This window comes from Typha latifolia, chromosome 3 (genome assembly GCF_019914945.1).
Source record: "Typha latifolia isolate L0001 chromosome 3, TyphaL0001v2, whole genome shotgun sequence".
Taxonomy (NCBI): domain Eukaryota; kingdom Viridiplantae; phylum Streptophyta; class Magnoliopsida; order Poales; family Typhaceae; genus Typha; species Typha latifolia.
The window spans coordinates 1075059-1094507 of NC_133088.1; the positions used below are offsets into that span (position 1 = coordinate 1075059).

The following is a 19449-nucleotide window of genomic DNA, read 5'->3' on the forward strand; positions in this document are numbered from 1 at the left end:
ATTAATCAACGGGCCTGGAAATTTTATCTGCAGCAGATCAAGAGATACAGAAATTGGAATGCAACCAATAGCCAGTCTAGTCACCCTTAGTGCGGGTGTTACATTTGGCCGCACTTCTTTTCCGTTCAAAAGCAGAAAAGAAGGGCTTTTATTGAAATGGAAGGTAGTGTAGAACATTACATTCACGCATTATACATAAACAACAATAACGACAACAGAGCCGACGGGGTCACACAAAACATCCACAAATCCAAATAAATTCCCATGGCGACATATTACAACACGTAAATAATATACAGGGTCATATGAAAGGCGGAAGCTAAGCTTCCATCCAGGCGGAAAGATTTTTTTTTTTATCACATCTTTCCGTTCAAGTGGTGAAGCATCCACGGTGGTAAGCCCATAGGGACTTGGTGCTGTGCCACTGCCTCTACTTCTTCGGCTCCTGCGCCCTGGTAATTACTGCATCAAATACCATCAAAACCAATTAGAACGCTACATTATGAACAATCAAAGTCCAATTTATTGGTAAAATATCTTTAATATTTTTTGGCATAAATAAAATCCTGTACTAGGCTGTCTTAAACAGAAGTTTAAAAAAGATGATAAAAAAATCAACGGTACCCGATATTTAGGGATGGAAGAGAGTCCGTTGACAAAAAGAAAGACGGCTGTGATGAGCTTATTGGTTGGGCGCGTTCCCAATGTGCTTGCTGTGTCAAAACCTTCTGCCTCTCCACGAGCTATACCAGACAATAAGAAATAACACATTCTATATCAGAAAATAACTATAAGAAAATATAAGACATCCACTAGCATATCAGAAATTAAAAAAAAACTTACTTCTTTCTCCAAAGCATTGTTTTGTTCCTGAAGCGACTTCTCCTGAAGACAAAACATTTGCATGACATCAACAGTCCATTCGTAGCATATATAACTAATTACTGTTTTGTCAAAACATTTGCAATAGTCAGTTGTTCCTCCCTTTCCCCTTTACTTTTGCATGTTTAAAAAAAACGGCTTCCCAATTAGCTTCAGTACTTTGATACCTTAACAACAAGACAAGAGACAACATAACGCTGACTGGATTGACAATTTAAACCACTAAAAAGTTTGACCAAAAATTGACGACGATGCTTCAAGATTTTTTGCGATACTGACGTATATATCACACATTAACCAGATATGAGCAGCAAACATAAGAACTTAAGAATGTTTCTGTCTAACAAAGGCCAACGATTATACCTTCCTCTGAAGTTCTGAGATCGAATCGTGCATCAGTTGCCCCTGCACCAAGGTCGAAATTATGTTTAAGTTTTGAAGGCAAAGCAACTGCTAAAACCTTTCTGGAAGCGGAAATTCATGGATCAAAAGAATAATTGCATGAAGCCCCAAGAGGACAAAATAAGGCATAATTTCTGTCTGTGACTTTCAAAACCATAATATCATCAACTTTCACTGCTTTCTTAGAATATAAAATAAACAAATATTATTCTCTAACTATTTAAGAGTTTAGAGTTCAAATCCCGATAGATTTATCTGTTTATTAAAAATATAAAACCTCCACCAATTTAATTAAGTATATTTTTTTGTTCTCTTAAAATACTCAAGCCTAAACTTTTAAAGTATTAGAATATAAAATTATCGCTCACTAATAGTTCAAACTTTTAAAGTAATTGAACAGTTAACTGTTCTTTATTAGATTAATTACTTTTGACATCAATGTATAATCAAGAGAACAAGTTTCATAGTTATTATATAAATTTGCATATACGCAGAAGCATTTCAGTTCAGATGAGGGCATAAGAAAGTTACCTTTCTTGATCTTATATGTTTCAACGAACTTTCGAGCTGTCGCTCTAGCTGTTGGAGTTCTTTTTGATTCAGCGATTCAAGTTGTTCCCCCATGAGGTGCCTGAAATTATTAGAGTAAGACAACATAGATGAGATTTATTCTATGAGCTTTCTTATCAAATTCCAATTACCTTTGGCTTTTTTGTATGGCCTCGACCTTGGCCTTCAATTTGGAATATTCATGACACCAACTTCCCTGAAAGCATTTCTTGATGTTAGCGAGAATATTAGAATTTATTGTTAGACTCGGTAGTTATCTGCTAACTATATTAGAGTCGCCAGACAAGGTTATTTGCTGCCCGACTCTCTTGATTCAAATATTGTAGACACTATTTTAAAGAAAATCATAAATACATATGAAGCTATCTTTACATAAGGACAACTCAACATGCAATTTTACCTTATATTCTCCACTGTACAAGGCCTCGGCAAAAGTAAGTAACGTCCATATTGCAGAGCAAGCCCACAGGAAGGCTTATGATACATTTAATATTACGAGGAAGAAGGTTAAAGAGGGAAGATACATTTAATATTCATCTCCTTGAACATTGTTAACCACCCTAAACTTTAAACCTACAAAAGACTTGCCATTCTTCAATGGAGACAATCATACATGACTAGATTTAGAGTAAATTCATCATCACGTGAGCATCTATCTTTATATATGAGGTTAATCAATTACAACAACTTAGAAAGCTTCATTGATACCAGAATAGTGGCTTACAGAGAGACTCCTTGATGAGCAATAATATCGGCCTGAGAACAAATATGGGAAAGAAATAATATAAGCTAACATGGAAATCACAGGAGCATATCATAATATAATAATAATATATTATTATATTAAAATATAATCATATAATATTATATTAATTGTATATTATAAGATTATAATATGCTTTTGTGGGCTTAAGTGTACATTTGCTGGCTTATATAGTGTATATAATATTCATTCATGAGTTTAAGTGCATATTTGCTAGCTATAGTGTATATAATAGTCATTCACGAGTTTAAGTGTGTATATTTGCTAGTTTATATAGTGTTTATAATAGTCATTTGCAGGCTTAAGTGCATATTTGAAGGCGTAAGTTCATATTTATTAGCTTATATAGTGTCTATAATAGTTATTTACAGACTTAAGTGTATATTTGCTGGCTTATATTATGTTTATAATAGTCAAGGATAAAATTATAATCAATTTGAATGATATTATAATTTATATATTAGTATTTATTTAGGTAGTAGGTATTGAATTAGATTAGAAAAAAAGATAATTTGATATTTAGTTACTGAACCAGTTTAAAGACTTCCCTTAAACTCAAAACAGGCAAGAGTTTAATGTTTATCACTTACAAAATCATTCATAGAGATATGCTTAATCAAATCCAGGAGGCTAAGACATCTAAAAATATTTGAAATACCTTTGAAGAAGTATTGACGAAAAAAAATGAGACTGGATTGCAATATCTAGATAATAAACTATCAAATATAACTCAAGGAGCATGAGCATTGGACTAACACTTTTTTAAAGTAAAGAATCTATGTGCAAAAATCTCTCGTTTGGATTCAAATGAGCCGATCAAAGCAGTGACTTATTTGCGAGCTTAGAAAGGAGCATCATTTATTTATCTCAGCACTATAAGGTTAGGCTAGACAACCAAATTTGATTTTTGATTTTCATATATTTTTTTTATTTTCAGTTGAGTTTGTTGCACAAGTGTGTAGGTATTAGATGCAAAATTTGATGCCAAAGTGAAGAAATGTGTTTGGTAAGATATCACTTCTATGGAGATGGTGTTTGGTAAAATATCTTCTTATTATAATGATAAAATGAAGCTTCATTAAGTTCTCATATTAAGCTCTACACCATTGTCTACCAATACACCAAGCTTATCCACTTCTTCCACAAGAGAGATGAGGCTCAGGCTCCTCAATAGAAAGCTCTAAATTGACATAAATTATAAAAGAACAATATGCAAAAAGATCTACTCAAGAGTATAGGAAGAACTTGAGATATTATGGATCAAAGCAATCGAAGAATGCAACTTCACTCATTGATGTGTCCTCTCCCACCCCATGCATTTAATAAGAGTTTAATAAGCTAGTTTGTAAACGCCTAAATTTTGGGCATCGTCGTCATTCTACGCCCTAAAATCTTTGCTCCATCGACCTTGTGTCATGGATGCCTTTCATGGGAGCTCTCATGGCTCAGAGTGTTGTGAAAGCAACCTCCATGGCCATCGTCCATATAGAGAAAAGAGTCGGTGGTGACGGCCACCCCGGGCAACCTTCCTTCACTCCGTGAGATCACAATGTCGTGCTCTAGCGAGGAGCCTACTGTTGCAGTGAGTGGATCTAGAGCAGTGCAGCATTTTAGCAATTTAATTAGTTTTAAATTTTAGAAATCTTAAATATTGATTAATTAAAATATGTAATTTAAGGTGGTAATTCGTCTAGTCTTGTAGAGTATTTTAGTGACATTGTTTTAAGTGGCCATGGATGGTGGGTGGTCACCCCATTGCCTAGTGCTAAGGCGGGTGACAAGGTGGTTTAGGTATATTAAAAAATTAAAAAACTATATGTGAACTATTTATTATTTTTAATACTAATATAGCATATATAAAATTTGTAATGCCGCACTATGTTGCAATATCAAATAACTATCAATTAACAATTTAACATTAACAATTAATTTAGTAATTCACAGAGTCACAATTAGTCAATAATCACTAACAGTTAACTGTATAGATTAGTAATCACTAACCAAGTAATTAATAATTAACAAATTAATAGACTAACTACTAAGTGATTAACAGATTAAAACATTTCAACGAATTAAGTGATTACTAGATAATTTAGTTACTAATTTACAAGCATTTATTCTTCAACATATAATTAATACAGTTAATTTTTTAACCGATTAATTGATTAACTGATTACAAATGAAAAAAAGGACCTTCGAGCTGTCTTACTAAGAGGTCTCACTATGAGGGAGGGAGTGAAAGAGAGAGGGAAAGAGGACAGGATCATAACTTTGTCGCTGCACGTTGCCGCTTCTTGTTGTTGTCGCATGATGCTGCCAGCCGCTGCTTTAGCTGCCTCGTCGATTGCTGCCGTCGGTCGTGGAAGGGAGAGCGGAAGAGGATCGGAGGTTTAGGGTTTCGTGAGAGAACAATGTGAGAGAGAAGAGAGCTTTTGGGTAATAATTCGACCCTATAATACTGTTTGTAACTCGATAAGGCAGGTTGGCAGGCTGAACAACTAGCCCACCTTATTGAGCACGTAGCTCGCCATGACGACATGCCATCTTATGCGAGCGCTAGACCGAATTACGGGGCGGTGGTGTACTGTCCAACCATGGGGACCGCCCTTTTTTTAAATACTATTTAGTCGTCGCACCTAGACTCAAGTGAGTGGGTTCACTTACAATTTTATTCATCTTGTACTTCGTGCTATTTACATTATCATATATCTTTATGTGTGCAAATTAAATACTATATTTCTATGTGCAAATTAAATATTATAATTTGGGGGTGTAAAATATATGACTTAGTGCATTGCTATGCTTTGTGGGAACAATAATTTTATTGACCATGAATATTAGTGGAAAAATATAATTAATAATTGATATGACTTAGAGAGCAATCAAGGCATACATTGCTAATGACAATTCATGGTGACTCAAGTCTACCTGAAAGTCTAATGAGTAGTCCAATTTTAGACAACTCTTAGGTTTGATCGAAATATTTTCTACAGTGACCCTAATCTCTCTCTAATATCACATAATGACATCTCCTGGTAACCATAACCAGATTAGCTAAGCGGAAAAGCACTGAGGATCCATAGCACATAGACCTAATTGAGACATGATTTTATTAATATTAAGAAAAATTCGATATGTTTAGATCAAATTAAAGTTGTAACTATGATTAGCAAAATTGTTATTTTATTTTGTTGGATTTGGTTATTTATTTTAAAATCATGTATTTGAATTTTGAATTTATTTGGATTTTGAGTTGATTCTACTCACTGGAATGTAAATTTTGACTCATGAGATCTCTCTAATAATATTTTAGGTAATGGTCAACATGACAAATAAGTAAGATGCACTAGAGCCGTACCTCCACTTAGAATTTAGACTTCTTATCTTTCAGTTGCATTAATATGTTCAAAACTATCTATTATTTCAGTTTGGTTGGAGACTCAATAGTGGTGAATTTGGTCATTTCATTCTTATTGGGTATATTTATTTAGAGTTAAATTTTCATGTTAATTTTTGTTATTGTGGATTTAGAAAATTTGTTGTCATGTATCTCAAGTATATTGAGGTATATGGTCAGTCATGATTACGATTTAGGATCGTGACAGATATCATTTCATGCTTCTTTATGGGCCCTGATGCAGATGAACCCTTGTGATATGATCATGCAAAAGCAGTTTATGTATAGAGGAATTTTATGGAAGAAGAATTTAGTGCATTTAGAAAGAATGAAACTTGGGATTTAGTGCTTACCATACAAAATAAAAAAAAAGGCTAATGGATTTTTGGTACCTAGTTTTTTTGAGGATCTTACTCTGGTGGCTAAGATGACATCAGTTCGAATCTCAACTTATTAATAGTGAAGATGTGATAATTTGATGTCATGAATATCTTCTTATAAGGTGAGATGGACATGAAAATCTATGTATGCCAACCTTTGGGTTTTATTTTGAAGACTTGTCTAAACCATGTATGCAAATTGAAGAAGACGATATATGGGCTAAAGCAAGCACCTAAAGCTTGGTCTAGTAAAATTGCTTAATACCTTCTAATTTTTTTATGTTCATATTTTAAATTTTGATCCAAGCTTTTTGATGAAGAATCATTAGGGTATGTATATCATTGTTTTACTATATGTGATGATAAGAAGATTAGGAAGCTTTGTGATGAGCTTGCTATCTGGCTTGAAATGAAGAATTTAAGGGAGACAAGTGTTGAAGGCATTTTTATTTCTTAAAAGGACTATGCATCAAAACTTATTGAGAAATTTGGGTTGCAAAGAAGTAAATCATTTTCTATGCTCATGAATGTGGATGCCAAATTGAGGAAAGACAATGGGGAAGCTCTTGAAGATTTAAGACTTTTTCAGATTCTTAGGTTGTAGGTAGCTTACTGTATCTCACAATTATAAGACCAAATTTTATAATTTTAGTTTGAGTAGTGAACCATCATATGTAAATGCCTAGCAAGCGTTATTTAGATGTGGCCAAGAGAATTCTTAGGTTTGTGAATTGCTCTCTAGTGCTTGACAAAGACAAAATCCGATTATGTTTTTTGGCTTGGATTCATCATGTCTATCATGGTGAAGCAAAAAATAAGATATTGTTGTGTTCTTTGGCATGAAGACGGAGTATAAAGGGGATAAGAACATGGATGGTTGCATATTAAAACAAGATTGACTATCGAGTGAAGATTAATTGAGATAATTGACAAATTCAATTTTTTATGCAAAAACAAAGCACACTAAATTAAAGCACCACTTTATTTGAGAAGTGGTCTTATACCATTTGCATCACTTGTGAGCATTGTTTTGTAAGTTTAGTTTCTCTATACAAGACTTTATATTTTGGATTTATATATCTGAATTGTTATGCCATTATTTTTCTCCGTCTTGCCTTTATTCACAGTTGTGTGATTTTGAGCATATAGAAAATCTTAATTGTTATGCCGGTTTTCTAGGGACTATGGCTCCTGTCATTAGCAGATTTATGGGATAATGGTAGGAATTTACTACTCTCTGATAAAAGGACAAACAAATTGGATCTGTCTAATTATCATTATTTTTCACTTATACCTTGCCTAAAATACATCCAGGTAGTGTTCTTTTACTCAGACAAATAGTCCCGTATAGGCTTAATCAAATCATGCGCGAGCATATACAATTTTGAAGAAGAAAGGAAAACTATCACCAAAACATCACTAAATTGAGAAGCGATATCTATAAATATTAATGAGCGAACGATGACAAGTATTTCAAAAAGCCGTAAATTAAACCGCAAAGAACCTGTTATCAACATTTACGGCAGCCACTATTTACTGAAATAATCTGTTTATAAGCATAACCAACTCCAAAAGGCGTAGCAGAATATAACATTGGAGTGGATGTACCTGAGATTCGGGATCCGTTGACACAAGCGCCTTTTCAGCATATGAATAACGCTCATATCGTTCAAGAATCTTTTCCATGCTATAGAAAAAGAAGAAGATGAAATATATCATTAGTTTATAGTTGGGCCATCAGGAGAGAACAGTTTGAGAATCAAAGTATCAACAATGCAACTAAATCGCATTGATTATTCCTTTCCTTTTTCCTAGTAGTAACAAGTGAAACTTGAGAATTATCAGAATAGACATTATACTATTAAATATTCCTTTTTCTTCTTCTTAATGTTCCTCATCCGGTCTGTTGTGGCACACTCCGGTGTACCATAGATTGGCACTTTTTGCATTCTTAAATAAATCCAGCTTTGGTTATGTGTCCCTTCGTTTACACTAGATAGTGTTTCACCTCTTACTCTAAGTTCTCTTATAGGATATACTTCAGATTCTTCGGACTTTGGGTAATGCTACGGCTTCCTATGACTACCAGCAATTGGTATTCGGGGAATATTCAAATTCTCGGCTGAACTTAATCTTCAATTGGAGTTGATGTGCTTTCTAGAACGACAAACAGCTGGATCGTTTCATCCACAATCTCTTAGAAATCTCTTACAACTTATTATAGCTTCTTTTATCCTTTTCTTCCTTCTATTTAATAATGTCATTTCTAGAACTTCGTCGCTATCTAACATTCTCTCCAAAATATTATCAAACACTATCTAATTGTCTATAGGTTTTTGTTTTACAACAAACCTGATTGATGCAGACTAGAGGCTTAGAGGAACTCGGCTAAGGTTAGAGTAGCCCAAAGAGGAAGGTGACTGATATGGTGGTGAGTGTCTCGTCCTGTAGGTGGTGAATCTGTGAGCCCTAAGTGATTGAGGAGATGTGGGACAATCCAAGAAAAGGTTTAAGTAAGCCATGGCTAAAGGGAAATGAGATTTAGGGCTCAAACATGAAGGAAGCCCGGGTTTAGATTTAGGTTGGTCGACCGGCTACAGATCGGATCAGGGCCTAGGGCTTGAGTGTTTAGGGTCTTTTGATGTGAGTCCACACTTGCAAGTTGGTTCATGGATGGATTTAAATCTTGGTAAGAGTTGGCTATAGAGTGAGCTCAGATATTGGGCTTGAAAAATGCTCAAAAGGGAGAAAGATATGGATTTGAGGTTAACACGGATCTATCAGGTCCAACTAGAACTTGAGGCTGGTTCAGGCTCTTAGAGGTGGAGTTTGCGACTGAAATTTGATATGAAAGTGGGCTAAGATTTTATTAGGGTTTGAGTCATATAATAAGACTTGATGGGTGAAAGCCATGGCTGGCCCGCAACAACCTATGGAGCTAAGGCCTAACTAGGGTTTTAATGCCCCGGTGAATTAGGAGACTCATCCACAAGATGGGCATAGCTGACATGAGTAGGGAGATCTAGGCTAGGGGTGATGCACGTGATAAACAAGGAAAATGATAGCTATGAAATGGGGGAAGATAAATGGGTTGAGAAAGCCCAATAGCGAATCAATGATGGTGGTATAGTCTAGGGTTAAAGGTGAACGGTGGTAGTGTCTTATGGATGCTGAAGGTGGTCAATAAAGTGGTGGCAAGGATGAATGCAATTCAAAGATGAAAGAAGAAGGTTGGATCCAAATCATCATATGTATGACATGACTGAGGTTGCACTCCTCGTACAAAGAGGTTAACTTCTCAACAGTATTTAAATTTATATGTCAAATCAACACCATCTAAGTTATTAGTCACTTCTTATTTGTACGATCTCATCTTTATATCACATTAAAAATAATTATAGCTTCACTATTTTAAATTAAAAGTAATTAATAGAATAACTTACTCTATATTAAATGTGTAATATTAGAAGTAAGAATATAGAATAGCAATTCTAGATTTTTCTAATCTCAAAGCAAAGGAGGCTAGATTTTTCCAATCTCAAAAACTTCTTACTATGGCCTCTTCTTTCAAATTATAGTATATAGCTACATGTTGACCTATAAATTTATGTCTCCTAATCTGATGTTGGAACCTCCATATAGACCCACTTGTACGAGATCACCTCTTTCTGATTTTGGTTTTCCTAAAGCTCCTGAGTTGTTCTATAGTAAAAATTTCTTGTTCATGATCATTATTTAGAAAAAAAAACAGTCTAAACCGAATATGTGTGTTTGCACTCCTAGAACAAAACCCAACAACATAATCGACATGATTTCTGTCTCTTTTGTTTTTTCTCGACAAGAGATCAAAGCCCTATTTTACTAAGACAATAAACATCCTGTCAATCTACATGTCCAATTCCAACTACAGCATATCCCCTAGTTAACAACCAAATGTGAACATAGAACCTCCAATCCAGAGGGGTCTGTTTAAACAAATACAAGCTCTAAACTACTAGCAAATGTACCGAGCAATTGTTCATCACCAGCAAAAAAATTGGTAAGCAAAATTAAAAGTGTTTAAAGATACAATAGAATGACCTCTAGCTAGTGAACAAGTCTCCTAATCTTCATTCGTCGTATTCTTGGTTCGCCACTACTCCCATAGCAAACTTCTTGATCTTCTTAGCAACATTCTCCCTTGTCAGTCTACTCATTGCAAGAACAGACCCATTATTTTATGGTGTAACATATCCCAGCTTTTGACATTATCATTAAAGATTCTATTATTTCTTTCAAACCAAACACTCGAAATCATAGCAGCAATTCAGAGTAATAACAATTTAAGAGGTTTTCTTTAGCAACTTTTCCTCTCCCACGAACCAATCTTTCACATCTTAGGAAAATATTGCGATTCCATTTATCAAGCTAATCTTGTGTAACAACTTCTTCACATGTCGATATTCCTCTTTCTAGCATGTTATCTCTAGTAAGAATTCTGTTTTAATACATCAGCCACATAAGTGCCCTCACTTTCAAAGGAACCTTCAATTTCCAAATCTTAGGAAGTCTTCAAGGCATAACACCCCAATTGATTAGAAACTTATATAAGGATCGCATAGTGAATATCCCATCGTTATTAAACCGCCACCGTGGAGTATCCAGTTGATTGGATAACCCACAACCACACTGGTCTCAACCAATGTCTTCATCTCTTGCTCATCCTTCCTCAATTGCTTAGTTAACTGTCTTCTATACTGAAGAGTTTCATCCCAAACCTCTTTAAGGGTAACATTGTTATCCCACACATTCTCAATTGCTCGGTCTCTCTAGTTGCTGGATGAACTTATAAGTTTCCACCATTTACTAATATAACCAATGTTTGTATCTTTTAAATGTATCATTTCCAATCCGAGAAGCACTTTTTCCCAAAAAAAAAAGAAGAATAGGGTCCCAAGTAGCAAATAGATAACCTCAATTTCATCTCAACTATCCCTTGCCAAATAGTCAACACTTGTCTTCATTTTTAACTCCTCTTAAATATATCATTTGCAATGGACTTTTATAAAAGTATATATCGATCGAGAAACTCCATGGATAAAGTAAAGAAACCACTTGAATTTTATTTCTAGATTTGCTGTCAGAAATAATTGTCATCTCACAAGCTAAACAATTATGGTATATTACCCAAGCTAAACATCTAAGCAAAGGATGGAATGTAGAGGATGGTGCTAGAAAGAATGATGCGGAATTCAAAGAAGAAGAAAGAATATCCTATTAATGAAAAAATGATCTACAAGAACACATTTGAGTTAAATAAATCACTGAGTCATGGATCTAAATATTGTTGATATTTGGATTGAAAGATTTGGATATATGAGAATCAATAGAAGGGATAGACAAGAAATGAAGAAGAGACTTCAGAAAAGCCTTTAAGAAAACTTTGCTTTAGATGATTTGGCTTTATTTGATGTGATTTACAAATACAAGAAGCCTTGTTTTTATAGGCTCTCTAACTAGTAACTCCACTACCCATATTAACTTACAATTACTCATGAGTTTCTCTTACTAGTAACTATTACATTGCTCTTACATATGTTTCTCATGAACTTAATAAATAAGTTAGAGAAGTTTCTCTTGACATGAGAACTAAAGTGCTTTAATTTCTAACACTCCCTCGTAATGCAATTTTCTTTACAACTCCAATGAGTTCTTGTATCTAGATGAATCTTCCTTTGGCAAGTGCTTTGGTGAAGATATTAGTCATTTATTATCAGTTCATGTAATATTCCAACTAGATCCAGTGACTTTCAACTGCTTCTCTGATCAAATGGTTGCTATATGCTTGGTTCGATCATGATTAACTGGATCCTTCCTCATAAAAAAAAGTCGACTTGTTGTCACAGTATAATACCATTCTCCCTTGTATTTATCAATGTCTTCGAGTATCCTTTTTTAACCATATAGCTTGCCAGGCCGCTTTTGCCAATGCTACATATCCAACTTTTGCTGATGAAAGCGCCACAATCTTTTGCTTCTTAGACACTCATGAATATTTACTAGATTCTAGAGTAAAAGTATAACCGGAAGTGCTCTTCATATCATCAAGGCATTTGGCCCAATCAATATCTTTATACCCAACTAATTTAGTGACTTGTAGCATAAGCCATTGTTAAGAGTACTTTGTAAATATCTCAAAATTCCATAAGTAGCATAAGCCAACGTTCCTTCTTCACTTTGTGAAACTTAAATTCCTAAAACATAGTGTAATAGCCCGAGTAATAAGAATATTATTATCTTCAATCTTATTGTATAGAGTTTGTTCACTTTTGACCAATACAATGTCTTCTTCGATTTGTAGATGTTATCCTCGGCTCCTTCAGTTAAGAAGCTTGAGGTTGCTTTACATAAATGTCTTCTTCTAGAATTCTATTCAAAAAGTCTGAATACACATCAAATTGATAAATATCTCATTTCTTTTATACAACAAGAGAAATCAATGTTCTAAGAGTTTTCAATCTTGCAACTGGACCAAAAGCTTCCAAAAGTTGATACTTATGCTTTTGGACACTTCCATAAGGATTGAGCTTTATTTTATAAATCAATTTGACTCTAATTAATTCTTTATCTTTGGGACGACCAACTAACACTCATGCGTTATTCTTCTCTTCTTTTTTCTACTTCTTCAAAGCTTTCAAGCACTGCAACACAAAAATTACGTGATTCATAAATATCTCTCAAGCTTCTTACATTCGTTAGATGATTGTGGAGAAGTCTGTGGCTCTTCCTCTTCATCTTCTTGAACCTTGAAAGGTTTTACTTCCTCTAGATTCACAATTGGCTTCTTGCTTTCAATATGAAAAAGTTTGTATCCCTTGGTACTAATGCTATCTGATAGCACAAACATCCAAAAGCTTTAAATGATAAAACAAGGGTTTTATTCTAGACCAGGCTTCTATTGGAGATATATCTGCCACTGGTGTTGTAAGAACATCTATTCATAACATACCCGGCTATAGATACACAGCCTGTACCAACAATCATTAGGCATCCCTTTCTCCTTCAGCATTGTTCTTCCTATTTCAACAATTGTTCTGTTCATTCTTTCTACAACACCATTCTGTTGTGGTCTAAATGTTACCCACATCTTCACAAAATTTGTTGTATATTCACCACCTTACTCACTTCTTAGAACTTTGAGGACAAATACAAGCATTATTTTCAAAATGGACATTATAGCCATTACGAGCCAATTTCCGGCACATAACAAATTTTGTGCTATGTCCAACACGAGTAAGACATCTCTTATATATATTACTCCTTTCTTTGTTTGCACTATTGAACTGTTTCCTATGCGAGCCTTTAAATTTACCAAAGTATCCATGCCAAGAAAAATCTTTTCATCTCTTGACATATGATACTACAGCAAATATCAAGATACCAAATACCTTTTCTTTCCTGTAAGGCAGACTGCCATGCATAAAATACCAAATACTACAATTTCTCTATATGACCATATTATTTGTAGTTATAACACTGCTTTTTCCGAAGCTGGCAATTAGAAATAGTAGGATTTGATTTCTTGCAAATTTTGCAACAACTTTTTTTCAGAGTCATACCTTTACTTCTATCTTTTTTCCTTAGTCTTGATCTTCTCCTTTTTTTTGTGCCTCCTTTTTTCTGAAAATTTTGAGATCTGAAAGACACTTTTGAATGGAATGCGCTTTCAATAGGATAGTCAGTATTGCTCAATTTCTATGCTCATGAGGAAGTAGAGAACTCATTAATTCTTGAACCGATAAAGAAGAATAATCTTTAGCCTCCTCTATAGCAGCAATTATATAATCATATATTTCTCCAGTAGGTTAATCAAAAAATTTCTTTACTATCTTTTTATCAGTACCTTTTTCTCCATAACACTTCATCTGATTGACAATTTCTATAAATCTGTATCTTTCATTTTTCAAATTTTCCAATTATCTGCTCAAAGTTTAGAATTTAATACCTATTGCCTTAGAATTCCTCTATGAGGATATCCCATACTTACCTTGCTTTCAAGGCTCCAATAATCCTCGGGAATATTGTCATTGCATCCTTCATCCTACTTGCGTTAACTATCATTATCGGAGTTTGTGAGTTGGCTCTTATCTTCAAGCTTTGTGTAGCCAACTTCCACTACTCCGTAGACCTTGAAACAGTAGTAAGGTTCTCATCTTGATCTTCCAAAAATCATAATTTTCTCCACCAAATATGGAAAGAGTGGATTGTGTAAGACGTTGGTTACCGCCTACAATGGACGTCATAGTTCCTTTGCTTTTTCCTCAAAAATAAAGAATGTTTGCTAGGAATCTGGGCTCCGATACCAATTTGGTGATAATTGGATTGAAATTCTTGGATATAGGTGGATTGGTCGAAGGGATAGAGAAGAAATGAATAAGAGACGTAAGAGAAGCCTTTCATAAAACTTTGTATTGGATGATTTGGCTTTATTTGGCTCTATTTACAAATACGAGAATCCTTGCTTTTATAGACTCTAACTAGTAACTCCACTGACCTAATTAACTTGACAATAACTAGTGAGTTTCTCTTTTACAAGGAAACTATTAGGGGTTTCTCTTGCACTTAATAAATAATTAGAAAAGTTTCTATTGACATGACAACGGAAGTGCATTAATTTCTAACAAAAACAATGTGATCAAGCTAAAAGATATCCCATGTAAAGATATGACTAAACTCTCCGCCAACAACATCGCCAAAGAAAGAAAGATGTACAGGATGCTAATAAAAGAACAGCAGGTAAAACACGAAGATTTGTCCATAGGGCAAAAAATAATCTAAGACATATTAGTGAATAAACAAACAATTGATGATTGTTTGGAACAAAAATGGATCTAAGACAAGGTATTCATGCAAAGAAAGATGTAAGTATAAAATTTAAGCCTCACTTCTCATGGTTTATGGCATAGTTACTTCTTGCTTCAAAGAAGTATTTCCTCCTTAAATTTAACTTTTGATTTGACAAATCTCAAGCAATCCCAAAGTTATGAATCATAGTTTCCTCCAAGCTAATTGATTGAAGTGATGAACAAGGTAAACAACAATGAAAAATTCAAAAAGGGTTAGAATGAAAGATTAGCATACTACAGCTAGGAATTCATTATAATTTAGAACTGCTTAGAACAGACATGAAGGTCTGAATTCCTCTATCTTGCTCTTCAAATCAAATTTGTCACTAAAAAAGATACTGGAGTAACCTGTAAAATTCTTAGTACATAACAATTCTTGATTAAACAAGCCTAAATAATCATAGGACCTTCACTAATCTTTATCACACTCAAAGGACATAAAAATGGTACTGGAATCATCTGTAGAACTCTTAGTACATAACAAATCTTGATTAAATAACCCTTAAAAGTAATGATACAGCCTTCATTAATCTTCATCACGCTCAGCTTTTTCTGGATCCACGTGAAAGGTGTTCTAAATATAACTTTCTTCAGTAAAAGGGAATTCCAGGTTGCATGACATGTAAATAAATTTTCTTCCCATTACACCTTGATCGGCATAACTTCATCATGATGCAAAGATACTGTTCATGCCTAGTACTTTGGTTGACCTAATAAGAGAAATATATTGTTCTAGAGAGAAAACGATATTGTTCATGCCTATTATTTTGGTTGACCTGATAATCCCATGCGAGCACTAACAGATAAACGTCGACGATAAGACAATAATAAAGGTTAACTTACTACAGATAGGAATTCATTACAACTTTAAAAAGTGCCATTGAACAGACATAAATGTCTGAATTCCTCTATCATCTGAACAAATCTCATTGGAATTTTGAAAGATCTCAGAATAACTTGTAAAATTCTGATTATACAACTAGTCTTCATTAAAGAGACCTTCAGGAAAAAAATATCATAGAACTTCATTATTTCTTCATCCAGGTGGGATGGCCATGTTGAAAAGGGCCAGGTTCTATTTATGTCTCTTCAATAACAGGGAATCCAGGTGGGATGGCCATGTCACCAATTTTCCTCACATAATACCTTCATCACCACAACTCTATTGTCCTCATTTGAGTACGCATTCTTAGAACTCACTGAATATTCATTTATCTTTTGCTATTCCTTTATCATAACACTGTGCCTCCCTGAAAATTTGAGTTTTTTATTTTCCCCTCTTCCTTCCGTTTGACTATGTCATTTCTTGATCTACATCTCGAATCTAATTCTCTTCAATAAATGTTATCCAACTTCACCACCACTTCCACATCTTTCCCTTTACAACTCATATGCCTCTATTTCCTCTTGCATCTTCTTGCATTTCTCAATAGCATAGATTATTTCTCTTTGATATTGTCTGCATACTTAACACTTTAGTCAACCTCTCAACAGTTTAATGATCTTACTTGATTTTATATTCACTTGTCCAAGCATAACAACATTGGTTTGTCTCTCGTGATAGATCAAGTGCACTTCGTTCAAATAAATGTCATTCTTACTTAGCCTTAATTTCATTCTATCAGATTTTACAATCTCTACTAAATCCAGTGTTCGATTTCCTCTCTTTCCTTATACAAATTAGTACAACAACAATATATATGCCTCCAATTATGTTATCCACTTTCTATTCCTTAACTTTTTAGTGTAAAAGTAGATAGGAAAAAAAGGAGCAATCTGACGCAATTAGAAGTAGATAGAAAATACTACAAGACCATTATCTGATGGAAGTAAAAGTAGATGAGCGCAGTTAATCAGCAATATTTAGACTAAAAGTATCTACGTTAAAGCTTTCAAGCTCAAGCAAGAGAGATATAAGTAAAAGAATATAATATCAAGGCTTATGGATTTAAGGCATCACTCCATTTTTGAAGATATTTTGTACCATGTACGGTTAAATTTTAATTTAACAATCTTATGAAAGCCTAAAAGGGTATTAACATCTTCCCTATGTATAGATGTAACCCATGTACAAAAGTAGGTCACGGTTACAGCCAAGATCATTTGATCGTGAAGATTAACAAGAATATGATGAAAACGATTAATGATGGATCAAATGAGTATAATCCAAGGAAAATATATTGAAAACAATCAAAAGTAGTGATCTGATTAGCACAATTAATCATCTAGGGAGGAAAGACACTGTTCTAGAAAAGCAAAAATATTGTTCATGCCTATTACTTTGAAAGTAATGCACGACCTAATAATTATCAAGAAAATGCAGGTGACAGTTAATCAATATACGAAATGTACGGAAGAGTACATTATGGTTCCATTTAAGGATCGAGATTATTTTATCAACAGGGTAAACAAAGCGGAGAAGTACATAGTGGTCAAGAAGTAAAAAATGTGTATAACCTAAGGAATAAAAGAAAACGATGTGATGTGATTAGCACCTCAGCTTTAGGACCTTGCAAGGATTCTGCTCCAATGACATCTGATTTGGAGAGAGATTAAAGAAACAACCCCACAAGTTTCTCCTTAACGTACTGTAATAGCACCAGATATGAACGACAACTGTAACTAGAACCCCTATATTCAAAGAAAAACCTAAGCAGATATGGGGAAAAAACGTATGTTTGGATGACATCTTGGAGGAGGAACGAGATCTGAGTAGACAAAAGGAGAATCATATCAAGTATGTTGCCCTAAGAAAAGAAACTGTTAAAATCTGAATCGCTTTCTAACCCAACCACGCACAAGATTTGCGTTGCTAAAAAAAAGGAAGTGCCACTCCAGCGGTCCAGCCTAAACCAAACATGAAAAAAGATCTGCATGATTACTGCAAGAAGAACTCGCCATAATCACGGAAAAGCCTAAAAGAGCAGTAAAAGGACACCTTCTTAAGGTTTCTTGGGGCAGGAACAAAGACAAACGAGGAAGAGATCCATATCTTGTTGATTAAACGTAGAAGGCAGCGAGGAGGAACGACAGCTGTCTCCCGATCCATATCTTGCCCTAAGAAAACCAACTTTTGAATACGCGAAAGCGTTCTGATCTAATTACGGAAAAGACCTGCGTTGCTAAAAAAAGCAGTACAAACCCCTTGACTGCCATCTCACACCTCCCCATCCAAACACAAACAAGAAACAGAATCCATCTCAATAAAGAAACAAACAACTCATTACCAGAAAAAGCATCGCAAACCCTAGCTTCCAAGAAAAAGCAAGAAAAAAAAGGGTGCAAGAAGAGGGTAAGGAGAAGACCTGGACTCCGTGGCGTACTCGTAGAGCTTCCCCCTGGTGGAGAAGACGATGAGGGCGACCTCGGCGTCGCACAACACGGAGATCTCATGCGCCTTCTTGAGAAGCCCCGATCTCCGCTTCGAGAACGTAACCTGGCGATTGATCTTGTTCTCGATCCGCTTCAGCTGTACCCTTCCGCGCCCCATCTCTCGCCGTCCTCGCCCGATCCCAAAACCCTAACCCCCTATGAGAGAGAGTGGAGGATGAAGAAGAAAGAAGAGCCGATAAGGAATAGAAGATGTAGCATGGTGGGTGGGGATGGGGTGGGGATGGGGGCCGGGGAGAAAGGAGGTGGGGAGAGGTCTGGTCTATTTAAAAGGGATGGGATGTGAAAGGCGGTTTTGGAAAACCGGGATGGTTTCAGGGACACCACTGCTGTCGAGGCCCCATTGGTCGAACTCCTTACACTGCCGTGTTTTACCGTACGGACTCGCTAAAGAAAAGCGACCGACGATGGAATTTCTTTTTTTTTTAAAAAAAATCTATAAAGTTCATACTCGTGACGGCTGAGGTCGTCAATTAGGTTTTGCCATCGAATTTGATGGAATATTACGTGAGCGCCACTATATGTCATATGGGCCCACATTTATCGTTGTGGCCTGTGGGTGGGGCTGCTTAAGTCCGGTTGGGAAAAGGAGAGAGGACTGTGGGAGAGTGAGACGACGAGGAGCACTAGTGAAATTATTAAACCAAAGTGGGGCCCCTCGTATGAGAGAGGGTGTACCTGGAACTCAGCCTTCACTCCTTTGTAGACATTTTGTACTGCAGGTCTAAAAAGCTTTCAAATACTTATCCATGTTTCTCGAATTATAAATTGGATATATAA

At 35.1% G+C, this 19449-nt stretch overlaps 1 protein-coding gene and 1 long non-coding RNA gene across 2 annotated transcripts; both read right to left on the reverse strand.

Moving 5' to 3' along the window:
- Nucleotides 1-53: 53 nt before the first annotated feature.
- On the reverse strand, nucleotides 54-18906 carry LOC140784674 (MADS-box transcription factor 14-like). Its single transcript, XM_073132198.1, has 8 exons — nucleotides 18585-18906; nucleotides 8003-8081; nucleotides 1986-2050; nucleotides 1816-1915; nucleotides 1246-1287; nucleotides 844-885; nucleotides 625-743; nucleotides 54-462 (listed from the first exon to the last, which is right to left on the reverse strand). The coding sequence occupies exons 1-8, from the start codon at nucleotides 18767-18769 to the stop codon at nucleotides 357-359; spliced, it is 738 nt and encodes a 245-aa protein (XP_072988299.1). The 5' UTR covers nucleotides 18770-18906; the 3' UTR covers nucleotides 54-356.
- Nucleotides 11793-18578, reverse strand: LOC140784677 (uncharacterized). The gene is made up of 2 exons (XR_012108301.1): nucleotides 18218-18578; nucleotides 11793-18126 (listed from the first exon to the last, which is right to left on the reverse strand). It is a non-coding gene; the product is annotated as an uncharacterized lncRNA (long non-coding RNA).
- Nucleotides 18907-19449: the final 543 nt, after the last annotated feature.

What these genes read in the sequence shown, in the direction of transcription:
- LOC140784674 (XM_073132198.1), bottom strand. Translation starts at nt 18,769, where the DNA reads ATGGGGCGCGGAAGGGTACAGCTGAAGCGGATCGAGAACAAGATCAAT. An exon ending in AACATATAAGATCAAGAAAG is followed by an intron (nt 1,288 to 1,815) that starts GTAACTTTCTTA and finishes ACCTTGGTGCAG; the next exon opens with GGGCAACTGATGCACGATTC. An exon ending in CTTCCATCCCTAAATATCGG is followed by an intron (nt 463 to 624) that starts GTACCGTTGATT and finishes TATTTGATGCAG; the next exon opens with TAATTACCAGGGCGCAGGAG.